The sequence below is a fragment of the Polyodon spathula genome, chromosome 26 (assembly GCF_017654505.1).
Source record: "Polyodon spathula isolate WHYD16114869_AA chromosome 26, ASM1765450v1, whole genome shotgun sequence".
Taxonomy (NCBI): domain Eukaryota; kingdom Metazoa; phylum Chordata; class Actinopteri; order Acipenseriformes; family Polyodontidae; genus Polyodon; species Polyodon spathula.
In genome coordinates, this window is record NC_054559.1 from 4,691,793 (window position 1) to 4,717,491 (window position 25,699).

The following is a 25,699-nucleotide window of genomic DNA, read 5'->3' on the forward strand; positions in this document are numbered from 1 at the left end:
TAAATTGTTTCTTAGGCCACACAGCTCATACATTCTCAGATAACCAAACCGATATCTTGTTTCAGGTCTGCCGATAGTAGTGACTTATTTCAATCACGTAAACAAAGCAAATACATTGCGTCAAGTTTACACAGCAGTTAACTCGTTTACAGTTTCAAATGATACACGCACACACAGCACTAGCAACAACCAGGGAAAGGAAGGACAGAATACACATACAGATACAGAAGTGGCACTCCTGTTATGCTGCTCTCCATATACTGTACATATTTTCACTTGCAACAATTGCCATGAAATACATTGCTACAGTCCTTGTGAAAATAAATGTTCATAATTATTTAAAGTAAAGTTTGAATATTTTGTATTTGAAGTCAAGTGCTCATGAATATCAAAGCTTTTCTGACTGCCGGGGAGGATTTTTGTGGCGGGATTTTAACTTTTGGACTGTTTTTCTTGTTCCGAACGAAAATTAAAAAATGGCCAGGAAGAATGACAGCAGTCGCAAAACCCCAATTCTGACAGTATGAGGAATGTTATGCAAATGAAGTGGGTACCTAATTAACATACATCCTGGTTCTGCCTGTTTCAAAAAGTGGTGGGAACCGATTTAAAACAGGCTCGGTCTAAAAAAAGGGTCTAATGTGGGTGCAGTGACTCTGACTACTAGGCGATGGAGTCCAATATGCTGCTAGAGATTGCTACGATTTTAGATGGAAGCAGCCGTTTTTGTGATTTAATAGGTGCTGGACTTAACTATAGCCTACTCATTTTCAAAATAAACATTTTCAAAGACGCACGCTACGTTTCTGAAGACACACATTTTTTGCCATGCTTAAAAAAGGTGCGTGCTTGATACACAAAATGCACCCTACTTTTAGAAAGATGCACACTTTATACAAAAAATGCACACTACTTTTAGAACACACTGTAATATATATTATTATATATTATACTTTTTTATTACTTTTCAGCATACTTTTTGTTTTCGTTTTGTATTTCGGATCCAATGTACAATCAACTCTAGCAATTCAGTCATTCATTTGTGTAACATTTACACAACAGTGTGTGCCACATTACGCAGGTGTTTCCTTGCAGATGCATATTGCAGGTTTAATACTGACACCACTGCTAAGAAATATAAGGAATTTAACTAGAACTGCCAGACAGTTTTATGGCTCCCAAGCCCCAGTATCAGAACCCGTCTAAGTGTGTTTAGTTCTCAATGTGCCAAGTTTAAAATCAGCAACTTCAACTGTTCCACAGAAGATTTTGAAAGTTTTTTTTTCAAAAATGTGTCAGGCAGCCATCTTGTTTAATGCAAGTTTCTTAAAAGTCAGTTGTATTGCTACAGTGTGAAGGATGATGCTTTTGAAGTTTCTAGTTAGTTAAGTAAACCGTTTGTCAACTGAGGCAGTTTTAAATTTCAGACGGAAACATACACCTGGCGGCCATCTAGTTTTATAAAACAACCATTTTGACAAATAGCAGCAGTTTACTGTTAAGGACGCATTTCGATAAGATTTGGGGCAGCCATTTTGACGTTAAAATTTATCGCAGAAATTTCTGCTTTGCAAACTTGATGCGGGTTTGGATGCTGATGATATATGCCAAGTGTCAGATCAATGGCTTCACCGGTTTTCAAGAAGAAGATTTAGAAAAGTTTCTAAAAATGCGGCAAACGGCCATTTTCGTTTCTGGTCAACACAATTTTTTTAAAAGTCAGTTGTATTAATACAGTATCAGGGAAGATGCTTGTAAAGTTTCGAGTTAGTCAAGTAAATCGTTTGTCAACTGACCTGCTAAGTCAGAACCTGATCAGGCACACAGCCTCGAAACAGCAGCAGTTTAAAATTTTGGGAAGAAAAAAAAACTTTAACAACTAATGAAATAAACACTTTTGCTGGCAATGGTTGTCCGTACAAGAAGAAATAGTAACAGAACGTTTGAGTTGAGTTCCACCATAGGCCCATCAACCTCGGCAGTAAACATGAAACTGTTGTGTAACATGGCTTTGGCCCGCCAGGATCATTTCCATGGAGGGCCTCTCATCAGCACTAAGAAACCTTATCTATTTATAGGCCCTTTTCATTGAGTCCTGACCTGCACACACCTGTGATTAGCTAGTCTGTTAACCCTTTCATGGTGTGTGACACATTTTAAAGTGCTATCAAGTCTGTTCACTAAATGCTCTGAATTTAACCTTTGCTAAACCCTGCTGCTTTATTTGCATGTATCTTGTTTCAACACTTTGTAGTTGCAAAAACTGTTATGTGGACTTGTTTTGAAAATAGTTTTGTTGCCATGGAAACCTGTTTGAGGCTATCAATTAGGTGATGAGGGATGGAGTGGTGACTTCGCTTGATTAGTATACTGTAACTGTGTTATGAGCAATGACAAGGACGATTTAAACAGAAACATTCCAGAAGCTTTTATCATACAGGAAGTCAGAATTTAGAAATGTATTGGTGCCTAATATGATTAGCAGCTTAATCATCATCATCATCATCCTCATCGTCATCATTTTTGCAATAAAACACATTTCTTAGAAAAGTATATAAATACAGTTTTACTCATCTCAAAACCATGTGCTGCATCCACTAACTAGTGAATGTACGTTAAATTAGAAGATCCCTTTTTTGCATTGTATGTTGCCATGTGATGTGTCATGTGTTTCACTAGACCTATATAAGCGGTGTGAGAGTTGGGTGCAACTATTCAGCAATGATCATGGGAAAGCAGAAGGACCTCAGTGACTTCACAAGTAGTATTTTCATTTTAAATAATCATATCTGATACAGCACACAATCAATTTCTTGGGCCATTTCACCTGTAGAGTGATATTGTCCCACCCCCTCAGGGCCTTCTTTTCCTGTAGCCAGTTAGATGCTTTGACCACACTGCTGAGGTGAAGTGACCAAGGAAAGCAGTACCAGACTTCCTGGAAGGCAAGGTGAAGCAAACAAGTTTACCCTAGTGTAATACCAGGTGCCATGTTTTAAGATTAAAATACATGTTTTCTATAACGTGTTTCTTTCAAAACTGCATATTGGAGATTTTTGTAGGTAATGGATGTGCAAATTGGTTAAGATTTATGGTACTGTATTATTTTGTTAGCTATAATTACAATATCCCACAATGCATAGCTCACAGCAGTGGTGTTTGTTCGTTGATAGAATATCATCACATGACCTTTTAAATGTGCAAACATTTCAGATTAGGGGAATTTCTAATTTTACTTACATTCTTCAACTGTACATTGTCAAATGCAGTTTCATTTTGTTCCACTAGGTGTCTCAAGCTAAAACTGCAGTGACAGATAAATCTGAAAGGTGCTATTTAAATTGCAGCAGCCTAGATAAGTTTTGCACAGGCTGTTTCAATACTTTTAAACCGGACAGCATTCAATTTCACAGCAAATATAACCGTTTAAAAGCTGCATACAGTATATGTGATAGTATAGAAGAGTGCTATGCAGGAATGTAGTCACAATGGAAATAATTATGGAACACAACAGTTTTCAGTGATTATTCAGATTTTGTATTTTTCATATAGCAGCTTAAAATGTATTTTCTTACCGTGCCAATACCTTGGTGATGTATGCCGTCATTGTGAGTGGTTCTTACGGAAATACAGTGACGTTTCTATAAATCTACGTTCAGGGGCTCTTATGGTCTTACCTAAGTTCAAAAGCCAATCATCCAAAGTGTCTCAATAGAATTAAGAGCCAGTAATTTAGCAGTAATTCATCAAGTCACCTGTTTTGCTGACACAACGTAAAGCCAAGTTCACTAACCTGCTCTACCTGAGATATGTCTGTGACAGGTAACTAGAAAAGCAGCTCCTGAACCCCCAGACAGTAGTCCTTGTAAGAACCACTGAGAATCATTGCAAACAGCATACAAAGCATAACAAGGAACCGACTCCTTAAATGGCACATTGAAATGTGATTTATTAAAAAAAAAAAAAAAAAACATGCTGCTATAGTCTTTAATACACAGATACGCCAATCAAAGAAGCAAAGGTAGAATTGAAACACGACTCTTTAAATGTTGAGCTCTGTCATTGTACTTTTAGTGTTGCAGCAGTGATTGCTCATGGGAAATCTCATCAGGGGGTTGCCCATCCTATATTTAATTAGCATTACAATGGAGTCAATAGAAACGCAAACTCTGCGTCACCTCCTCTAATACTTCAATAGACATTTTACCAGACTTAGTATAGAAGGCTATTGGTGGAAAATGAAAGGTGTATGTCTTATGACATATGGCAGCTGACTGGAAAACAGCTTGTTTGAAATGTTCTCTCTTGCTAAATCTGAAGCTGCCACCGGCCCCAGCCGCCCCTGCAGTGTACTACAAAGGAAACACGGTGCTTTGAGTGCGTGCCTCAATCGTTGAATGAGAAAACAGTAAGCCCACAATCGCACCCCCGCAACATTCCATTGGCTCCTGTCTATTCCAGTTCCGTTTGGATTGGTCTAGAAAAAAATGACGTGACTGATTAAAGCTTGCCGTCACCGAGGGGCGAGTAAAGCCTTGCAGCTTCCTGTGAGCTCTACTCTCGATATTTATAATTATTCGGTATTTTTGTTTTGTTAAATTAATTATTTTAAATAATCGCATAAAACGGTCTGATCACACAGCTGTGTATACGTTCAGTCAAATTGCCTGAATCTTCTGGCGTGTGTTATTTACTGGCTCCTACAGGCAAGGATTATTGTAAATCCTACAGGTTTTTTTTTTTATTTGGCTGCAACGTTGTGAACATCGTGTGTGAAGTGTTAAGCAAAGAGTTACTCATCGGGAATCAATATGTCACTGCCTCATAAAACCACTGGTAAGTTATATCATGATTTCCTACAGGATTGCTTGCTTGAATAAGGACCGCGTTTGTTTCACTGGTACCTGTAATATGCTGACGTATTCCCTCCTAATCAAGTAGGAAGTGATCTGGTCTTTGCGAAGTACCAAATCAAAAAATGTGTAAGAATGTTTTTTACTTGTAGTACAGCGGGAGTAGTTTTTCTGTTGTCCTATCCCACCACGAATTCCCATCTATTTCGATTACGCAAACCATTTCCAGGTTGAACCATCCTACCGGCTACTTTGTGTGCATGTGGAAATTTAAAACGACTGCAAATTCAATTTGACTCGGACTGGGTGACGACGAGTTACTAACCTGTGTTTAATGTCGATTCCAAATTAGGGTTCTGATAACCATTCATGCTTTTGAAGTTGTGTTTTTAAATGTTAATTTACATTGTGGTATATTCAAAAAATAAATGTATGATTGAGCAGCCCTCTCAAGAAAACATTTGATTTGGATTGACAATCGGACACTTTCACGTGTCATGATGCCAGGAGTGGAAGATGGGTCTGTAGGTCAAGCCCCACAGCACACACTTAGTATTTTATATATACTGTATAGATGTGTGTGTGTACACAGACAATGAGGGTTGATCCACCAATTCCAGACACAGTAACCGAAACCCGTGTAGTCGATTGGCACATGTTTTGTTGTTTCTATGTTACACCAAGTTCACACTAGAATTATTTCCATTGCTAGCATGATAGCAGATATAATTGATGATGCGGTAATACTATTCATTTATTATGGGAAACAAGTTGAGCACTAGGGCGAGCTGGGGTCAGCTGCTTACACTCTGTCTGTTTTGAACAAGAAGGCTGCGTCTTGCATCCCTGCTCGAGTTGTTTTTTTTTAATATTTGTAATTTGTTTTCGTTTCCTGTTGATCGTGCTCCTGTACTGTAGTTAGGGGGTGAGTCATCATGAGTTTGATACTTGTGAACGGGGCGGCTAAATGAGCTCTCAGTATGGTTGTGTCGCCATGAGCAGGAATGTGTGGGAGGCTGTGCTGCTGCCTTAAGGTTTGCTGCCACTCTGAAGGGTGCAGTTATTGGAAACTCCTCTATAGCCACAGTGTCACTGTGGAAACCATTCCAGGGAAGTTACCTGACTTTTTTTTCCAAACGAACTAACTCGATACATTTAGAAGTGAGTCCTACGTGAAAACCACAAATATGTGCCGCCGCACTTAGCATCACTAGTCAAGGCTGAATCCTCAATCGTAAATGTTTACCGTAATCTAGAGACAAAGCTGTGAGTAATAAGTAATGCCTTGTCTTCACTGCACTGTGTGTCTGAATTAAATGGCAGAGGATGAGTAACCGTAACAGGAGTCAAGTCGTGTCCACACTGGACGCGAGCAAATAATAAAGAAGTCACTGCAGTCAAATAAGAGTATCCAGACCAGCAGCGAGCGAAGTCGCTTTGAGTGTCACGTAGAACCTGTTTCTATTTTTTTTCGTCGCGCGACTGAAATGAAACTGACCAATTAGAACAAGGTTAACACCGATGACAACGTCAAACGTACGCCCTAAAACAAGGCACACTTCAAAACAAGTTATTCATGTACAACGAAAATTTATGAGGTGCAGCAGTATCCACTACTATATGATTGCAAATTAATCGACTATAAAGACATCCAGAAGAAAGACAACGTCTTGGTGGCTTGCAGGCGGTGCATTTAATTTAGCAGCACTAAGACATTTTCTTTCCGATTAAGATTTATTAATAAGCAAAAATAAACCAGACCATACATGCAGCAATATATCCAGCATTTAAATGAAAAAAATGTGCACTTTTGCTAGCTTTTAAATATGACACAAAAAGGTCCTGCATTCACACAGCTTGAACATGTGACCTCATTAAGCTATGTTTTTTTTTTTTTTTTTTTTTTTTGGGGGGGGGGGGGGTTGGTTTATTTTTTTGATAAATAACGTTTTGTTCACTAAATTGTTCTCTGGCATAAATCCGTGACAACAAGAAGGTCTTACATATGCATAAAGTGAAGTTTTGTGGATTATGAGCCGCATTTATAAAGCTTTTTCTGTCAAGTTCACCAGATTTTTTAAAAGGAAAAACTAAATAAAAGTATATAATACAAGGTAAGTGGTGACCTGCAAATAATAATAATAATAATAATAATAATAATAATAATAATAATAATAATAATAATGAAGATGGTGATTATATAGTGTGTAACAACATACTACTACTTTTACTCCTCCTCCTACTAATAGTAATGTTGCACTTCAAAATACTTAGTTAATAAACAAAAAAGATCACAGAAGGAATGTGTAAAGAAACACAATTGAGATTGCACTAAGTTGTATATATAAATGTATAACAGTAAAATATTTTTTTTTAAAATCTCAATACTGCTATTGTCCAGACGTCTTCAAGTCAGACTACTACTGGTACCACAAAGAAAAATACTACGTGACTATAACTGTCTGATTACTATTAACAATAATGATAATAATAAACTATTGGACTTTATTTTACAAACGGAGTTGCCGGTCAGGGTGGTAACTTTTTTTTATCAAAACAAGATCTGTTTTGTAATGGGACAGCCCATCTCTAGGAATGCATGGGTAGGGTCATGTATTTATTTGCAGTCTTTTGGATCGTTTCCAAGTCTCGTCTGATGTGGATTTACATTCGGCAACATCGCAGGCAACCCCCCCCCAATTTATACTGTAGTATGGCACTAGCATTCATCTCTGAGAGCTAAGGAGGCAGCTAACACTAAAAGGAGACACGTTAAGGTTAACTACTGGTACTTATTTGTTTAGTTGTTGGAAGTCCACGATGTGTGGTAAAGTGCCTATTGCAGAAATGCTTTATTGAATGTGGAAATGTTTACTCCCACAGTTTCTGAATTATAGGGTTATTTTTGTCCCACAATTTACATTTTGTTTTTGCAAGTCTTTATTACACAAAGAAAACTGTGAACATAACAGCCATTGCCACTGTACAGTTAGATCTATGTAGTATGGTTGGAGTTGACAAACACTTGTATTCTGTCTGCAGTATATTTTCTTCTAAGACATGTTGGTTTGGATTTCATAAAGCTTCAATGTGCACAGCAGCTGTTTCTAATTGCCCTAGGAATCATATGCGGCATGTACCCATTTAACATTGCTGGGGGGGCGACTCTAAACAGTGTGGACTCTTTGGGTGCCTGGCACAACACATTATAGGGTTGTATTGCACTGGGCGCTTCACTGGTGAAAACACTGAAACAACCCCCTAGGCTACAAGGTAGACCTTCATAATCGGGGCCATCATTTCGAAACCACTTTCTTAGCGTATCTTATTGTAGTGTTCTACACTGCAATTTTCATTTCGTGCATTTGAATTTAACCTCCAGAAATAAAATAATCATGTAACTCCCTGTTCTTGGTCTGTTTCCAGTCCCTTATTTGAAAGTCAGACTGAGAACGGGGCAACAGACTTGTCTTTTGCTATAAAAAAAAGAAAAAACATTTCCACAGTGCATTATTTGTGTACATGTGGCAAAGTGGCTGGTGAGTGGGGAACAGGTGATGCGGTGCAGGAGTGAAAGACAATTGTAATCCTGTTGGAAAGGTGCTTTATTTGTTTTCCAGGTCTGGTGACCATTTAAATAGTAATACCCTGGCAAAACACCACCATGTGTGAAGTAACTTACAAAAATAGATGGTGAGTAAGTAGATTCAAGAAAATGCACAGAGTCCTTTTCTTCAATCAGTTGCCAGGTTTATTGAACTATGCAGGGAGTCTGGTCCCAGGTACAGGACATACAACACTCAACATTACAATGTTTGCATGACATTAAATACCCTTCTGTATAGATGGTCCACCTCCCCTTTCTCTGACACTTAACCAATTGCAAAGGTACAACACATTATTCTGTTAATTTAGTGTGTGTGTGTGTGTCTGTATGTGCGTGTGTGTGTGTGTGTGTGTGTAGTCTAATGTGACAACCTCTGAACTCAGTGCATTCTTCACACTCCTGGAGACAAAAGGTCCATACATCTGCCTTTTGTTATCTCCTTGAGATCCCCTTTGATGCCAGTGGCATTATCTCTTTCGATCTCTCTGAAGTCCTCAGAACCTGTTCCCTTCTAGTCCACAGCATTGTTATCTCATTAGCTTGCAGTCATTGTTGGGCAGTTTGTAGACGCATCGTCTCTATCAGTGGTTAGCAGTACATGCAATTTGAACCAAACAGTCTGCTATCTGCAATATTAGTCTCTTTTCAGAAAAGAACACCAGTATAGCTCTGCCAGTCCACATGCGTAGCAAACTGCTAATCAATTCTCAATCCATGTTTTCCAACACTGTGTAAAGCGCAGGTTTTACAAAACAGGGCACATTCCTGAACAGAAATGAACACACGGTCACCAGTCCTGGGTGAGTGCAGACGTGCGTGTGCGGTGGTGAAGACACGGGTATTTCGTGACGGTTGGTGCAGTGGTGATCTGGTTCATGCTGACCCTCGGCGATAGCTCCGGATTTGTGAGTTTAACTGTCTAGTGGTGCAAAAACACAGACAATTACTAAACAAACAAAACATAACACACAACGCGTTTTCTTATTAAATGAGAGCTCCTCTCTCGGTCCTGCTTTATCTCCAGCGTTTACCCAAACGAAAGAAAAGATCAGGGTTACCCTGGCCCCTATATGCAGTCCCTCATGACATCTTGGTAAACGGTTGCAGCTGCCTTATTGCTTGCAGCTGCCCCTCGTTTACCTTTCAGGTCAGTACGGTCTTGCAACAGTGTCTCGCTTCTTTCCAGGCTGACCGACTTCCCGCCCCCGGAAACGAACCGTCAGGCCAGCCCTTCCAGATACTTCTCCTCCCATTCTTTAGCGCCTTCACAGGTCAGGAGGGAGATTTACCACCAGAACTCATTGTCTTTCCGTCACAGTACAGTATAATTAACTAGTTTTATATTTAAAATCTTAATAAAACAGTTTCAGAACTTGCAGTTTTGGATTATCTTGTCTGTGGTATCATTGGGTAGTCCAAGGTTAGTGCTATTTTGAGTCTGTACACCCAGACCTGGACATGCACTCAAACTAACTGTGTATCATTCTACTTCCAGCAGTGTCCACTACATGCCTGCTGGAAGTAAGAGTGAAGGTTAAGGGGTAAGTGGTGTATCTTTTGCACTGCACAGTTTAGCAGGGCTAGAAGTTAACTTTTTAAGGCAGTAGTGAAGATTTGCTAACTGCCTGTAAAGTAGGTAGCAACGTGGTCTTATTCTGTAGCAGTTTATTCGACTAATAATTATATATAAAAATAATTAAAAAACAAAACAAAACATCTACCTACTGTTTTAAATAGACTGAATATCCCAAACTCACGCAGAAGGCCTATATTTAAATCTGAAAGGAAACCGCCTTGTGCGCCACTAAATAATGGAACTAATGCATTCATTGTTGAAATATATTTTGTTTTATCCTTAAGTTCTACAAGAATTCAACCATCAGTACAGTTAACCAGGTAATGTTTCATCGGTGCAAATTAAGTGGTACGAAATACTTATGTCTTCAGTCTAACAAATCATATATACCTATAAAGGCAGCAATTAAATAATTGAACCCTGCATTGTATGACCTTGTGACAGGACAGCTGAGTGGTGACATCAGGCCAGAAACAGCAACTGAAAACACAGACATGTACTCTGGTGCAAAGCATGTTACGGCTCCATTTTTATTTTGAAACCAAAAATAAAATATTTGAACACAAAAACACTGTTTATAGAATGAAATGAAATATTTAAACAAAACAGATGTCAGACACAACCAAACTAGACCGAAGGTCAGGCTGGGCAGTTGCCTTCCCTGAACCTTTTTCTTTTCATTTCGTTATCAGACTCGTTCTCTGACTCTCTCTCTCTCTCGCTCAAACACTACACCTTTTGCAGACAAAGCTGTAGGTCTTTTATACTGTGGCCAAGGGGTTAACTGGCTCTTAACTCTGTCCTTACTCCTCGGCAATAGTCCGCACAGGTAGAATAATTATGTGTGACTCTCAAGTTAATTCAATTACTAGCTGACAATCAAGCATTCCCCTCGTGGGCATTTTAAAACTAAAACAATGCATCATGGCTGACAGCACCTCGCTCATCCTTTCCAAACAATAGCAAAACCCAAGGCGCTTTCGCTGTCACATTTATAAACAATAAATCATAATACATTTTAAATCAGCAGGACTTTTCCTGCCCCCTTTAATCGTGTGTAGGGCTCTCCTGCTCCCCTGCCACAGACCATATAAATTATAAGGTTACAACCACAGCCAAGCTTTTTTGTAAAGGAAAGCTAATTACAGCACGGGTACCGCTACCTTTGAAAGTTTCATGCAACATGCCATATTAACTGATTTAGCACTAACTGCCTTTTTACTGCATCTTTAAATAAGATGACCAGATGTCCCGTTTTGGACAGGAAGTCCCACATTTGGAACACTAGCTGCAGTCAGTTTGTGGTGCGTGCCGGCAGACCACCATATGGAGAGTTGCAGTAGTCAAGTCGAGAGGAGACAATTGCATGACAAAGTATCTCCGCATCTGGGAGGGAAAGGTAGGGACGGACTTTGGAGATGTTTCAAAGATGTTAGAAGGAAGATTTGACCATGGAGGAGATGTGGGCATCAAAGGAGAGGTTGCAGTCAAGAAGTACACTAAGGCTTCATACTGTGGGGAAAGGCAGCAGCAGACAGTTTCCGAGGTTTAGGGCAGCTATGTTTAGATCCTACTAGAAGGAGTTCAGATTTGCTAGTGTTCAGCTGAAGAAAATTACAAAAGGGAAGCATGTAGATATTGAGGAGAAGGGGCCCAAGGACAGATCCTTGGGAGATCTTTGTTCATAGCACCACTGCGTCCAGCATAGAAAATGGACTGCATGCATCTGGATAGGTAAGAGGACATCCAGGAGAGACAGGTTCCAGAGATCCCAGCATACTCCTGAAGGTGGTCAAGAAGAATGCCATGATCTGTGGTGTCAAAAGCAGCTGTTAGAGCAAGGAAAACAAGAGGGAGCATTAGCATTGAGCAGGAGATCATTCACAGTCCGGAGCAGAGCAGTTTCAGTACTGTGATGCAGCCGGAAACCAGACTGTAGAGATTCAACTAGATTGTTGTCCGTGAGGTGTTTCATCAGCTGAGTGGCTACAGCTCTTTCGAGAGTTTTTGAGAGAAAAAGGAGATTGGGGATGGGATGGAAATTAGATAAGTCAGCCGGGTCAAGGGAGGGTTTTTTGAGTATCGGCTTAACTCGGGCAAGCTTATAAGATATTTTTTTTACTTTGTCACAGCTATTAGTTTAATTGAAGAAAAACAAAGTGTTCTCCAAATTGTTGTATTTCCAAATTTCATTTTTAACATGTATTAAGTCGACAGGTATCACTTAAAACAGAAAAGAACATGTTAAAAACGTGTTAATTGCATTTCCTGCCTTGCCTCTGCAGTTTTTCAGTACTAGTCAATGATAAGAAGAAAGCATTACTGACAATCTGAAAGCTTCTCTGACTATTTTACATAGGCTAATGCTTATGCTTACATTAAGGAAGAGTAAACTGTATTCCTTTCGTAAGTAAAGAAGTGACAATGTTTCATTTGATCAGAAAAGGAATACGATGTAATCTTGTTGCACCTTGATCCATGGCTCAGCCTATACTGCTGACTCAAAAATCAAGATCAGCATAGAAATTAGCCTTCGTAAAATGCATAGTTATCTAATTCAGATTGTCAGAAGACGCTTTCTCATGATCATTGATTGGTACTGAAAGGGGGAATTTGGAAATAACTATCCAGAAAAATGTAAAGGGTTTGCTTACCTGGATTACTATTTACTATTCTTAATAACTACTTCAGAGGGAAATTTCAGTTTCAGCAATCAATGCAGCTGTGACAGAAATATGAGTTCTGGTTGTAAATCTCCCTCCCGACCTGTGAGGGTGCGAAGTAACGAAAGGGGAAGTCTTTGGATGGGCTGGCCTGACAGTTGATTTCCAGGGTAGGGAAGTCGGTCAGCCAGGAAGAAGGCGAGACTCCATTGCAGGAACATATTGACCTGGAAGGTAAACTATGTAGCAGCTGCAGGCAATAGAGACAGCTGCAGTTGTTTACCAAGGGGTCATGTGTGATAGCATAAAGGAGACGGATAATCTTAAATCTTTTCCTTCGCTTGGTTTTATATTAAGACTGAAAGGACATTGAATAAACTTGACATCCTGTTAGGTCATTGCCTGTTCTTATAAAACTGTAATATTTTTAATAGTCCATTTAATTTTAATTTTAGTTTTGGTCAATACAATAAACATCATACCTTGAAATTGTATCCCCATTACTGCAGGTATTTATACTCCACTGTCCAATACGATTTGCACTGTGGGTGCCTCTCGTATCTACATGGGACGGTTAAACCTCAGTCATCTATTGGGAAGCTCTATTAGCAAAGGTTGCCCGCTTTATGAAAGATACTGATGATGTATGTGTTTAAGAAAACTAATACCGGTAATAATGTACGTGTTCACTCAAGGTCGTCTTATAAACTGCAGCATAAGGTATCCGAAAAATGCTACTGCATAAAAAAACTAGTAGCAAATTAAAAGTTTTAGGTAGCAACGTGCTACCAAATAATACATTAACTTTGAGCCTTGGGTGTAGAAAGAAAGGGGAAATGAGCTATGAGAATTTGTCTATGCACAACTTCTATACAGCTCTGTGAAAGGAGTGCACTAAATCAGACGTGAGCTCGGCTTCTAGTGCGGCCCTGGTAATCAGGGTATTAAAAGGACTTCAATAATGCTTATTGCAAATGTTAAATGTTGTTTAACTACCACTCACAAATCCAGCTAGTTGTTGAGTGCTTTGTGTAGTAAAAGACTCTTCTTGTCATTTTCAATTTGAGTGCAAAAATAATGCCAGTTTTTATGGGTGGGCTGTAGGGGAATAACCATTGTGTAATTGTTAGAGAGCTTCTGTATTTTCATTGCCTCGTTTCTTATCAAGCTCAGTAGTTACTCGTTAAAATAAGTTGGCATGGTAAAGTGTTTTCCTCTGTCCTGCTGTTGCATTCTGGAAGATTCAAGATTGTACAGTGCTTTGGGACCAGTACAGGTAATGTGTCAATGCTTCAACAAATAGGACATATTTAAGGACTAATGTGTATTTATCAATGTGCTATATTTTGTAGTAGTGGTTGTGGTGCAATCAGCAACCTCATTTCTTAATCGATTATCACATATGCATTTATCCACAACAGTGTTCCCTCTACGCTTTTTAGATACCAAGAAACTTGCCATTTGACTGAGAAAGGATACATTATTAGTGAGAAACCTTTGGCCACTTATTAACCCTTTTAGTATATTTTTGTTGCATTATACAATTTTGAAACAACATTTCAACACAAGTATCTCAACAGTTTTACAGTTTATTTTCAATTTAAACAAGACATTTATTGTGGATCTGCCTCTGATTTTGAATCATCCTCTGATCCTATGCAGCCCTGTAAGTTGTTGTCATAGATGTAGACTGTATGCCTAACTGGTGGCCTGCATAAATTGCTTTATACTACTGCATAAAACACTGGCGTCTGCACTGCCTTCAATTGTAACCATCTTTAGGGCTACTAATTGTTCCATTCTTGGGAATACCAAATTTCATTTTTCAAAAATGTCCATTTCCATTTGTTCCCACTTTTTATCAACGCATTAATAATTAATTATGGCAATTGAAGTAATGTTGCTAGTTAAAATAAGTAAATCTAATAAATTACCCCAATTATTGTTGTTGTTATTATTATTATTATTATTATTATTATTATTATTATTATTATTATTATTATTATTATTTTCTTGTTGCTGTAATAATAAGTAAAGCACCTGAAGACATTTCAAACCTGTCCTCTTGTTTATAGACATCACTTCTCATTGCTGGCATTAAAATAACGCAAGAAACGCGAGACGCTAGCTATACTCTTATTTGAGTTTATTCATGATTATCTGTGTAAACATGCTATTCAAAAAATATTTGCATTGTGTATTTTATATAAATTATTTAAATAATAAGTGCAGCATGCACAATTACTGCCTGAGACTTGGCCTTATCAGAGGGAGCCAAGAATAACTCCCATATATACCCCTGCTTTACATAGTGAAGTGACCAGTTTCCTTCAAGGATTGTATAGCTAGAAAAATAGCTTTGAGCTCATTTATTCATCATCAGAAAATATAATTCAATTAAGACACGACCATGGTTTAAAATTGCTAATTATAGCGTCATTAAAGGCAGGTAGCGTGGAAAGAAATAAACTAAACAATAATGAGATATGCAATTAATTTAGCTTGCTTACTTGGGGAAAGCTCCGCCTTGCGTGCAGTACATTTTACTAGGTCTTAGTTTTTTAGCATAGAAGAATGCACTGCTTTGCCATTATTGCTGCCTTATTTGCTTTCTTATTCGCTATGTGTTTACAACTGGCATTATTATATTTAATGGCATTGACTCGAATTACAGCAACTTTAAGAATACTTTTGCACCATCCTCATATAGATAATCAGATTTCTTTTAGCTCTGTCTTACTGCTTTTTTTTCGTCGTTGGTGCAGCCGCCATGTTGAGTTTCAGCAGAGACATGGAATGAAGTCACATGATGAATAAACAAGCAAATAATAATGGACATGGCATGTCTTCAATTACTATACACTTAAATGTGTATGACTAATGTACTGATTACATTTTTACCAGTTTCAAAACGCTTGATTTCTGAAATGGGGAATTAAAAGGGAAATAAAACAGGAGAACACCTTTTTTGTGTTTTTAAAATACTTTTTTACAGTTGATTTTTGCTCAACACTGCTAAATAAAAAAAAAAAATACACAGGTTTAGTTTTGAAATATTCTACTAAGAATTTTATTGTTTTTTTTTTTTTGCTTTTAGTTAAACTGCCAGAAACTATTCAGTTTTTCAAAATGTATAAATAATTGGTTCAAGTAAATTTAAGTGCAATGTCAACATAAATCAAAATATAGATGTAATACTACTACAGTACTGTACATTCCAGTAGTAACAGAGTAAACCACTGACAAATGGTACCTAAATGGATTTAAAAAGTAATAATTAACAGAGCATAAAATCAAGTTATACATCCAACATCGCATCCCTATTAACCTATTTTATTTTAACTTATCAAGTACCCAAACACTTGAAGGAACATATCTTACTTGCTTTACTGAACATTTATTTCCAAAACCACACTTAGACAATAGTTCCAGCTGCATTGGCTTTTACGGATTTGTTCTACTAACGTAAGAAAACAGTCTACAAGTCACACCGGTGTATAAGTCACCCCCCACCCACCTTTTTGAGACGACAATTTCAGGAAAAAGCCTATAGGTCACACCAGTGTATAAATCGCTCCTTCCTTTTTAGGATCCACTAAAAATACCAAGAACGTAGACTTATTCAACGGTTTTTACTCTAATTCAAATAAAAAAAAAAAAGTATTTACCTCTAACGCCCCCTTGTTCCGCGGGTGGAACATGGTACTGCAATTACACATTACATTTCAAAAATCATGTGTAATATTACTACAAAACAAAACGGCAATAAAAACCGAATCAATATCAGAAACGTTGTTCTCCTACCATCAGACAGCAAAGGAATTTTTTGAATTCGCCATTTCCAGATATTCCCGCCGCAATATGTCTAGTACCTCATGGTTCAAAAACAACTCCAATCGACTAGCTGTGCGTTTCGCTGCTCTGGCCTGGCTCTTCAGGATTTGTAAGTATAATGGATCCGCTACTCACCTAGAGATAGTGTAGGTTTCTTAGCCTTTCAAGATAAGCTGTCTGCCTGCTCCAGCAATCACTCACTCAGTTCCTTTGTTTGCCACATGTCAAGTAAAGTAAAAATGAAAGGAACTGAGGTGTTTTCAGTTTGGCAGCCTGATTTAGAGCAGCAAAGGTGTCTGCAATCTTATTATTATTATTATTATTATTATTATTATTATTATTATTGTAGACATTTAGCAGATGCCTTTATCCAATAATCAACACATGTTCACCTGTCAGCAGTGCTTGAATGAGTGTAACCACTTTATTTTGAAAAAAAAAAAAAATCTCATTATTTTGCTTCTTGACATTTACATACTTTCAAGCAAGTGAGTAACAAAAATACAGTCAGGTACTGAAAATTCAGAGCTACAAAAAAATCTCAGTAGCAACATTCTCCTGCACAAACACACAGTTATGTGAGAGCAATGTGCCTGACAGTTGTGGCATATGAACTGAGAGTATTTGTCATGCGTACTCATCATGGATACATTTCGGGCACCCCAAAGCTCTCCAAAAAGGCCACCTTTTGAGTGAAATATTGGACAAATAAGTAGAAAAGAGGATTTCAAAATCTAATTCATGTGGCCATGTATAGCATGTGAGGTGCCAGAAGGTAACCTCCCTTTTAGAACTTGCTCAATAAACTAGTGTATGACTGGCCATAAAGATTTACACAATGTTCATTTTTGGAGAGGTCTGGGGACTCTTGGGCCTAGCTTTGTAAAAACTCATGTAGAATTTGATCCCTTTATTCAATCAGTTTCAATTTTTTATCCAGTGTAGTAGACATGTTGGTCTCTTTCATGTGCTACAAGGTGAAAAAATGACGATAGAATAAAAACAAATGAAAAGCGTTTCTTGTTTTTTATGTTTTTTTTTTTTTCTGGATATCTCCTTCCACTGTGGTTATGAGTAAGACTTGTATCAAATCTGAGGTTTTAGTCCTAATGGCCAGGGGGTTACCTTGAATGCAAGCCCTGAACCATGCCTGTGCTGTCTATACTTTGGAAGATAATGTGATTTATTTAAGGCCATAGCCCTGCAGGCGGAAATTGTCTGTGGGAGTCTGAGGGTTTAACAGGTTAAACAGTGCTGCTTGTGTTAAAGAAAAAAAACTAATTAATTATACCCCGGGCCATTAACACTTTCCTCCTCTATCAGCTCTTTTTTCTTTCGCCATATTTAAGTTTGTCTCTGTTTCGTCTCCAGTCACGTACTTTTTTCAGCATTGCGATTGCCATGCATTTCGGCAAATTCAACAAGGCACAATTTCAAACCTAGTATTTAGCATTTTCGGTTTTTGTCTGACTGCCCTACTTTATCCAGTCTCAAAGACATCTGCATGATCTAATATTGCATTGCAGTTGCAACGAGGGTAAGATTTGATCAGTTTACTCAGCTTTCTAACCAATAGCTGTTAGTTACGGATCTTGTTGACAGTTAAGTTTGTGTGAGCCATAACTGTGGTTGTAGTAATCCCATTGTGCATTTGTACAGTAGTTTAACCCTCAGAGTACTACGTCACGGCAAGTGCTGTACGCCACAGTACTACAGCTGTCACACGCAAATAACAACGCTTGGGATAGCGTAGCAAATTACTTGATTTTACACCCAAAAATTTATATATTATATAAAACCTATATATCACAAGAAACATAAGACACTGTAATTTTTTGTTCTTTCTGTTATTGATATATTTTTGGACTGAATATAGAAATATCAATTTCAAACTTATCAAGTTTTAGGCAGGTGTGAAAAAATGCTGTAAAGTAAGAATGCTTTAAAAAATAGACATGTTAATAGTTTATATTTATCAATTAACTAAATCCAAAGTGAGTGAACAGGAGAAAAATCAAATCCATATTTGGTGTGACCAACCTTTGCCTTCAAAACAGCATCAATTCTTCTAGGTACACTTGCACAGAGTCAGGGATTTTGTAGGCATATAGTCAGGTGTATGATTAAACAATTATACCAAACAGGTGTTAATGATCATCAATTCAATAAGTAGGTTGAAACACAATCATTAACTGAAACAGAAACAGCTGTGTAGGAGGAATAAAACTGGTTGAGGAACAGTCAAACTCAGCTAACAAGGTGACGTTGCTCAAGACAGTTTACTGTCAAAAGTCATACACCATGGCAAGACTGAGCACAGCAACTAGACACAAGGTAGTTATACTGCATCAGCAAGGTCTCTCCCAGTGTGCCGTCCATGCTCTTTTGAAGAAGCACAAAGAAACAGGCAACGTTGAGGACCGTAGACGCAGTGGTCGGCCAAGGAAACTTACTGCAGCAGATGAAAGACACATCATGCTTACTTCCCTTTGCAATTGAAAGATGTCCAGCAATGCCATCAGCTCAGAATTGGCAGAAAACAGTGGGACCCTGGTACACCCATCTACTGTCCGGAGAAGTCTGGTCAGAAGTGGCCTTCATGGAAGACTTGCGGCCAAAAAAACCTCTGACGTGTAAACAAGGCCAAGTGACTGCATTTCTGCAAATGGAGTTGGGAATTTGGTCAGAATTAATGGTCTCCTCAATGCTGAGAAGTACAGGCTTACTTATCCCTCATGATATACCATCAGGAAGGCATCCGATTGGCCCCAAATTTATTCTGCAGCATGACAACGACCCCAAACATACAGCGAAAGTCATTAAGAACTATTTTCGGTGTAAAGAAGAACAAGGAGTCCTGGAAGAGATGGTATGGCCCCCACAGAGCCCTGATCTCAACATCATCGAGTCTGTCTGGGATTACATGAAGAGAGAGAAGCAACTGAGGCTGCCTAAATCCACAGAAGAACTGTGGTTAGTTCTCCAAGATGTTTGGGCCAACCTACCTGTCGAGTTCCTTCAAAAGCTGTGTGCAAGTGTACCTAGAAGAATTGATGCTGTTTTGAAGGCAAAGGGTGGTCACACCAAATATTGATTTGAATATAGATTTTTCTTCTGTTCACTCACTTTGCATTTTGTTAATTGATAAATATAAACTATTAACATGTCTATTTTTGAAAGCATTCTTTACAGCATTTTTTCACACCTCCCTAAAACTTTTGCACAGTACTGTATAACAACACAAATAAGTGTTAATTAAATATAAAAGCATATGCAAAACTACTACTACTATTATTATTATTATTATTATTATTATTATTAATAATAATAAACTTAACTAACTTTGAGTTGTGGAGACATCTGAATTGGCACAAGGAAGGTTATTCTTTGTAAAGTCAATTTGCAATCAGTCTTTTTTATTTCAGTGGTTTGTAAATCCAGTTTGGAGAAGTCAGTTGTTTTTGTGTAGTAATATTTCTTGTTCTTGTACTTGTTTAAAAACAACAAAAAAAAGTCCATGGCCATGTTTATGATAGCTAGGGTACATGCAAAATGTGAGGGCCTTTAAAAAAAAATGGAAGAAAAAGTTTTCTACAGTCTGAGGATGGAAGTTCACTTTTGTGTATGTGTGTGAAAGCATTCACGACACACACCCTTGTCACAGGTAGCACATTTGTATGTTGTTGTTCGCTTTCCTTTGCAATCATTGCAAACTGTGCAATCTTTCTCCAACTGATGTTTCTTGACAGAAGACGTTGTGGTTATTCCCAACTTACATCCAGAACACACCCGTTGTGGGATCAAAGCAACTTTCTCGTTGTCACACACACCTTTGCAGAAGTCATCAACTAGTGAGGCTAAAAATTTCCTTTGAAAACAACAGCTCAAAGAACTCGGAAGGCCGTATTGCACTGCGTGGAATAAATCACAGACCACTAACCTGTATGTACTTTATGTTCAATGTTATTTTCTATTCTGGCCATTCTTTTACTTGGGTCCAAATCGGACTGTGAAGTTTTTCTTCAGCAACCGAATTAAAGGCATGTCTTCGTCTGTAGTGTCGTCACCTTCCGCCACATCCTCCTCCTCCTCTTCTTCATTCTCCTGTTCTCCATCTTCCTCCCCTTTTAAATCGCTGTCATCACTATCCACATAGCTAAACCTTCAAAATGTTCTCTGTCCGAATCGCTTAAAAAAAGGACTCTCTAAATCCGCTATTTCTTAACTCTCAGCTAGCCTAGGAGACAGGGTTTTCTTTTTAACCATTAAAAAAAGGTGTTTGCTTTACAACCATTTTAATTGGCTAATATTAACACCAAAGCCCTCTGCTATTGCTCACCACAGTTTGTTGCTAGGTAAAATTGACCAATAAAAAAATTAGAGAGCAAATGAGAGGGCAGATCTATATCTTATAATCGGCCGTTTAGTCCTCACGCAGCACACCTCCGTGAGCAGATCATCGGCCCTGTAGTACTCCTGAGGGTTAATATTAGACACACTGGCCTATACGTCACACAAGTGTATTAGTTGCTCACCCCCTTTTAAGGGCCCCTGAAAAAATGCCTAGAAAATCGACTTATACAACGGTTTTTACGGTAAGTAGCAGGGTTCTGAAAAATATTGCTTTATACTCCCCCACATGTTACAACTTTTTAAATAAAGTACCTGTAATTTTTCTTTTCATTCTTAACATCCTGAAAACTTTTTACACTTATAACTTTAATGTCTGTTGCAGAGCTATTTTTAAAATGTCTGCTGTAGTGCTGTGGGGTTTGAGATCTGTCCTCTAAATCACTGTAGGAAGAGTGTTAAAAAAAAAAACAAAACAAAAAGTGCGAGACTTTCCGTACCAAACATGCATGGTGTAGTACTATCAATAACGACACAATGAACAAACCGTTATTGATGAATGGGATAGCGCGCGGACATTTTCTGAAAAAGCGGTTTGAAAACAGACTTAAAGTGATGAATTTAAAAAAATGTAAGTTATTTAAAAAGTTGTCCACATAATTATTTAAACAGTTGTAGAAACACGTGGGGATGGGCAAAGCTATATTTTTCAGAACCCTGCTAATTACTAATTAATGACTCTGCTCTTTAAATCTGTATTACTTTGGTGTTTCCCCATACTTATTAACATTACTACACACAAATGAGGTCTGTTAAGTGACAGTAGATCTTTCACAGTTTATAATGGACCCATCTAACTTTAATAAATGCACCTTGATTGCATTATGTTATCAGGGGTGTGCAATTTTTGAAAAACTTCTTGTCCATGGGACAAAATGCTAGAAAACGGTACTTGTCCTTCTTAAAAAATCTACTTGCCCCCTCACCGTCCCACAAAACACACACAAATAGAATATAACTTTTAGAGTGCTGCTTCTATTAAACAATAAACAATCAATTAGTAATTTAATAATAATGTTTTCTTCATGAAATCAAATAAAGAAAACATAATTCAGAACATGATAGGTAGCCTCAAAACTAGGAGATTATATAAACAAATGTAAATTAGGCTGCATTATTAAGTACATATTCATAAGATGTGGAAAAATTTGCATTTTATTAAACCAATATTAAAGTTTTTCAAATTATCTCAGCATTTAAAAATAACCATATACATGTAAAATGTTGTGAATCCCTTGTTTGCTCAGTAGGCCAGTAGTGTGGTGAAGACGTCTCCTCACCGAAATCCTTGCTACAGTTAATTGGAACAGGAATAGTGCAAATGATTTGTGCATGTACCTTAAATTAAGAAACCCCATTGTTATTTACATTTTCAATGTGTTATTTTAATGAAAGTGAAATATGATTGTAAAACATGTGGTTGGTCGTCTGTTTCTTTCTTTCTTGGTGCTAAAGATCATCAAAATGCAGGTTTCGCATGTCAGGTGTCAATTACACAACTAAAAAAGGTCTATCACCTTTGTTGAATTTACAAGATACCTTTCTACCTACAGTATAGATTTATTTTGTTCAGAAGCTGCTTCAGCTACATCTCTTTATGCAGTATACAGTGGCTCTCAAAAGTATTCACTTCCCCCTTGGACTTTTCCACATTTTATTGTGTTACAACATGGAATCAAAATGGATTTAATTAGGAGTTTTTGCCACTGATCAACACAAAGTCCATGATGTCAAGTGAAAAATAAAATCTACAAATTGTTCTAAATTAATTACAAATATCAGAAGATAACTGATTGCATAACTATTAACCCCTATGAGTCAATATTTGGTAGAGGCACCTTTGGCAGCAATTACAGCCATGAGTCTGTTTGGATTAGTCTCTACCAGCATTGCACATCTGGACACTGCAGTTTTTGCCCATTCTTTGCAAAATTGCTCAGGCTCCGTCAAGTTGGATGGGGACCTTTGATGAACAGCAATTTTCAACTCTTTTCACATATTCTCAATTTGATTGAGGTCCGGGCTTTGACTGGGCCACTGCAGGACATTGACTTTTTTGTTTTTAAGCCACTTTAGTTTGGCTTTGGCTGTATGTTTGGGGTCATTGATCTGCTGGAAGGTGAATCTTCTCCCAAGTCCCAGGCCTCTTGCAGACTTCAGCAGGTTTTCCTCCAGGATTTCTCTCTACTTTGCTGCATCCATTTTGCCCTCTATCTTCACAAGCTTTCCAGGCCCTGAGAGAAGCATCCCCATTGCATGATGCTGCCACCACCATGCTTCCCGGTAGGGATGGTGTTCTCTGGATGATGTGCGGTGTTAGGCTTGCGCCAAACATAGTGCTTTGCGTTGAAGCCAAAAAGCTCTCTTTTGGTCTCGTCAGACCATTGAATCTTCTTCCACTTGGTCTCAGTTTTTTCAACAATGGCTTTCTTTTTGCCACTCTCCCATAAAGGACAGTTTTGTGAAGCACCCGGGCTATTGTGGCCGTATGCACAGTGTCTCCCAGCTCAGCCATGGAAGACTGTAACTCCTTTAGAGTTGCCATAGGCCTCTTGGTGGCCTCCCTGACTAGTGCCCTTCTCGCCCGGATACTCAGTTTTTGAGGACAGCCTGTTCTGCACAGATTCACAGTTGTGCCATATTCTCCCCATTTCTTAATAATGGACTTTGCTGTGGTCCGGGGGATATTCAATGCCTTGGAAATGTTCTTATATCCTACCCCTGATTGGTGCTTTTGAAGAACCTTATTCCGGATTTGCTTTGAATGTTCCTTCGTCTTCATGATGTAGGTTTTGTTAGGAAATGTACTAACCAACTGTGGGACCTCCCAGAGACAGGTGTATTTAACCTGAAATCATGTGAGACACCTTAATTGCACCCAGGTGGACTCCATTCAACTAATTATGTGACTTCTAAAGACAACTGGTTCCATTGGAGCTTATTTAAGTGTGTAAAGGGGGTGAATACTTGCAGTCATTTTCTGTTTTATATTTGTTACTAATTTTGAACAATTTGTAGATTTTATTTTTCACTTTAACATTATGAACTTTTTTTGTGTGTCGTCAAGTTACCCATTACAGTATGCAATGAGTGTAATAATATGCAACTAAATTGAGGGGTACTAACTTATGAGTAGCTTCAGTGTCAAATGCTAATAAATGAAATGGAAAGGACAATCTCTGAAAGACAATGTTTAAACTGATTATATGGATGGTTTCAGCATTCTTCTGTAGTTCAGTTGTCTGTGCACATAACTTATTTAGAATGCAGACTTTGCTTACATTCCAGTTTGTTTATATCTTCAAAGGTAATTTTTTGTGGGGTTGTCCCAAACTTTTGTACAGTACCCTGTATAACATGTATGATTTTAAAGCAAAAGGACGAGTGAAAGAGAATGTTTTGCATTGGAGTATTCATTGATTTTCTTAGCAAATACATGTTCTTTTCCCAGTCAATCTTGAATTGCAGTGGCCTTGATGATCCTTAAGTGCATTCCTCTTGTTGCTCTTGTTTTGCTGTGAGCAGTGCTGAAATAAAACTACAGAATCTGCAAGCTGCCCTCTACTAGTCTATGAAGAAGTTTTTGAAGTTGTGAGTAGTTGTTTCTTGATATGAATTAGATTCAAGAAATGCAGAGAGTCCTTCTCTTCAGGTATTAGTTTGGTTTATTCAGAATACAGTTTACAGCAAGATGATTCCGGAAACAGAAAGCTGTGCAAACACAAACTGCACAGAGCAAAACTTAAGAACAAAACAAAAGAATATAATGCAATACTGTAGGTTTGATCCTCCAGGACTCCTCGGTCGACAAGTCTGCAATACTAGTCTGATGAAAGAGAAAAGCTGAGCTAAGTGCACCTTGATTAAGTAGCCACTGACCTCAGCCCTTTCCTTCCTTCTCTTTGTGGGTTCATTCACCTCAGCACCCTGTGGAGAGACTCGTGTGCCTGTCGTAAAGAAAACTGGTTCTGGCTGACATGGCCTAAGATGGTGTTATCTTGGTGTGACCCTTTTGATATTTTGTGCTTAGCCTGTGTTGTCTCTTGAGCTCATCGGTTCCAGTATTCTAAGCTTTCCCTAATAATAATAATAATAATAATAATAATAATAATAATATAAATCGTTTTTTTTTTTTTTTTTAAATCTGTTTTAACGTTTTGTTTTTTAAAATTATAAGATCACCAGCCTCGGATAAGCTAGTGATGTTTAACACAGAGTGCCACTGATAGAATAACCACCTGGTTTATGGGCTTCTGTACACCAGGAGCAGTTGTTTGTAAACATATACAATTCACTGGTAGTGATGGTAAGAAGAATTCGCTGACAAGATAGAAAATCTTGACAACTTTGAATCAAAGAAATTCCTAACGTCCCTGTTAACATGAATACGAATAATTTTCAGTTTGTCTAGCCAGCAGACCTACACAAAGCATTGCTGTTCTACAGAACCAATGCATAGCAGCAGCACACAGAGCCCTCTAGTGACATGTGATTATTTGGAACACTAAAACTTGCTGACATTTCAAAATATTAACTGGAAACTGGTGAATTGTGGGCTGAATGCATACACTGGAACAATTCATGTACAGTGTTTATTCAGTACTGGGAGGGGAAAAAAGTTTTTTTTTTTTTTTTTTTTTCACAAAGTCTACGTGTTTATCATATCAGATGTAACATATGGTGTGTTTGATTCCTTGTGTTAATTCAGTGACTGATGAAACATATCCTGTATTGGGAAACAATGACCGAGAGCTTA

At 38.0% G+C, this 25,699-nt stretch overlaps 1 protein-coding gene across 1 annotated transcript in view; it reads left to right on the top strand.

Annotated features, from left to right (window-relative positions):
* Positions 1-4,515: 4,515 nt before the first annotated feature.
* Positions 4,516-25,699, top strand: part of LOC121300746 (dual specificity mitogen-activated protein kinase kinase 3-like) — a 60,484-nt gene continuing 39,300 nt past the window's right edge. The window contains exon 1 of the mRNA XM_041229522.1: positions 4,516-4,836. Coding sequence (XP_041085456.1) covers positions 4,812-4,836 — 25 coding nt within the window. The 5' untranslated portion in view covers positions 4,516-4,811. The remainder of the gene's footprint in view (positions 4,837-25,699) is intronic.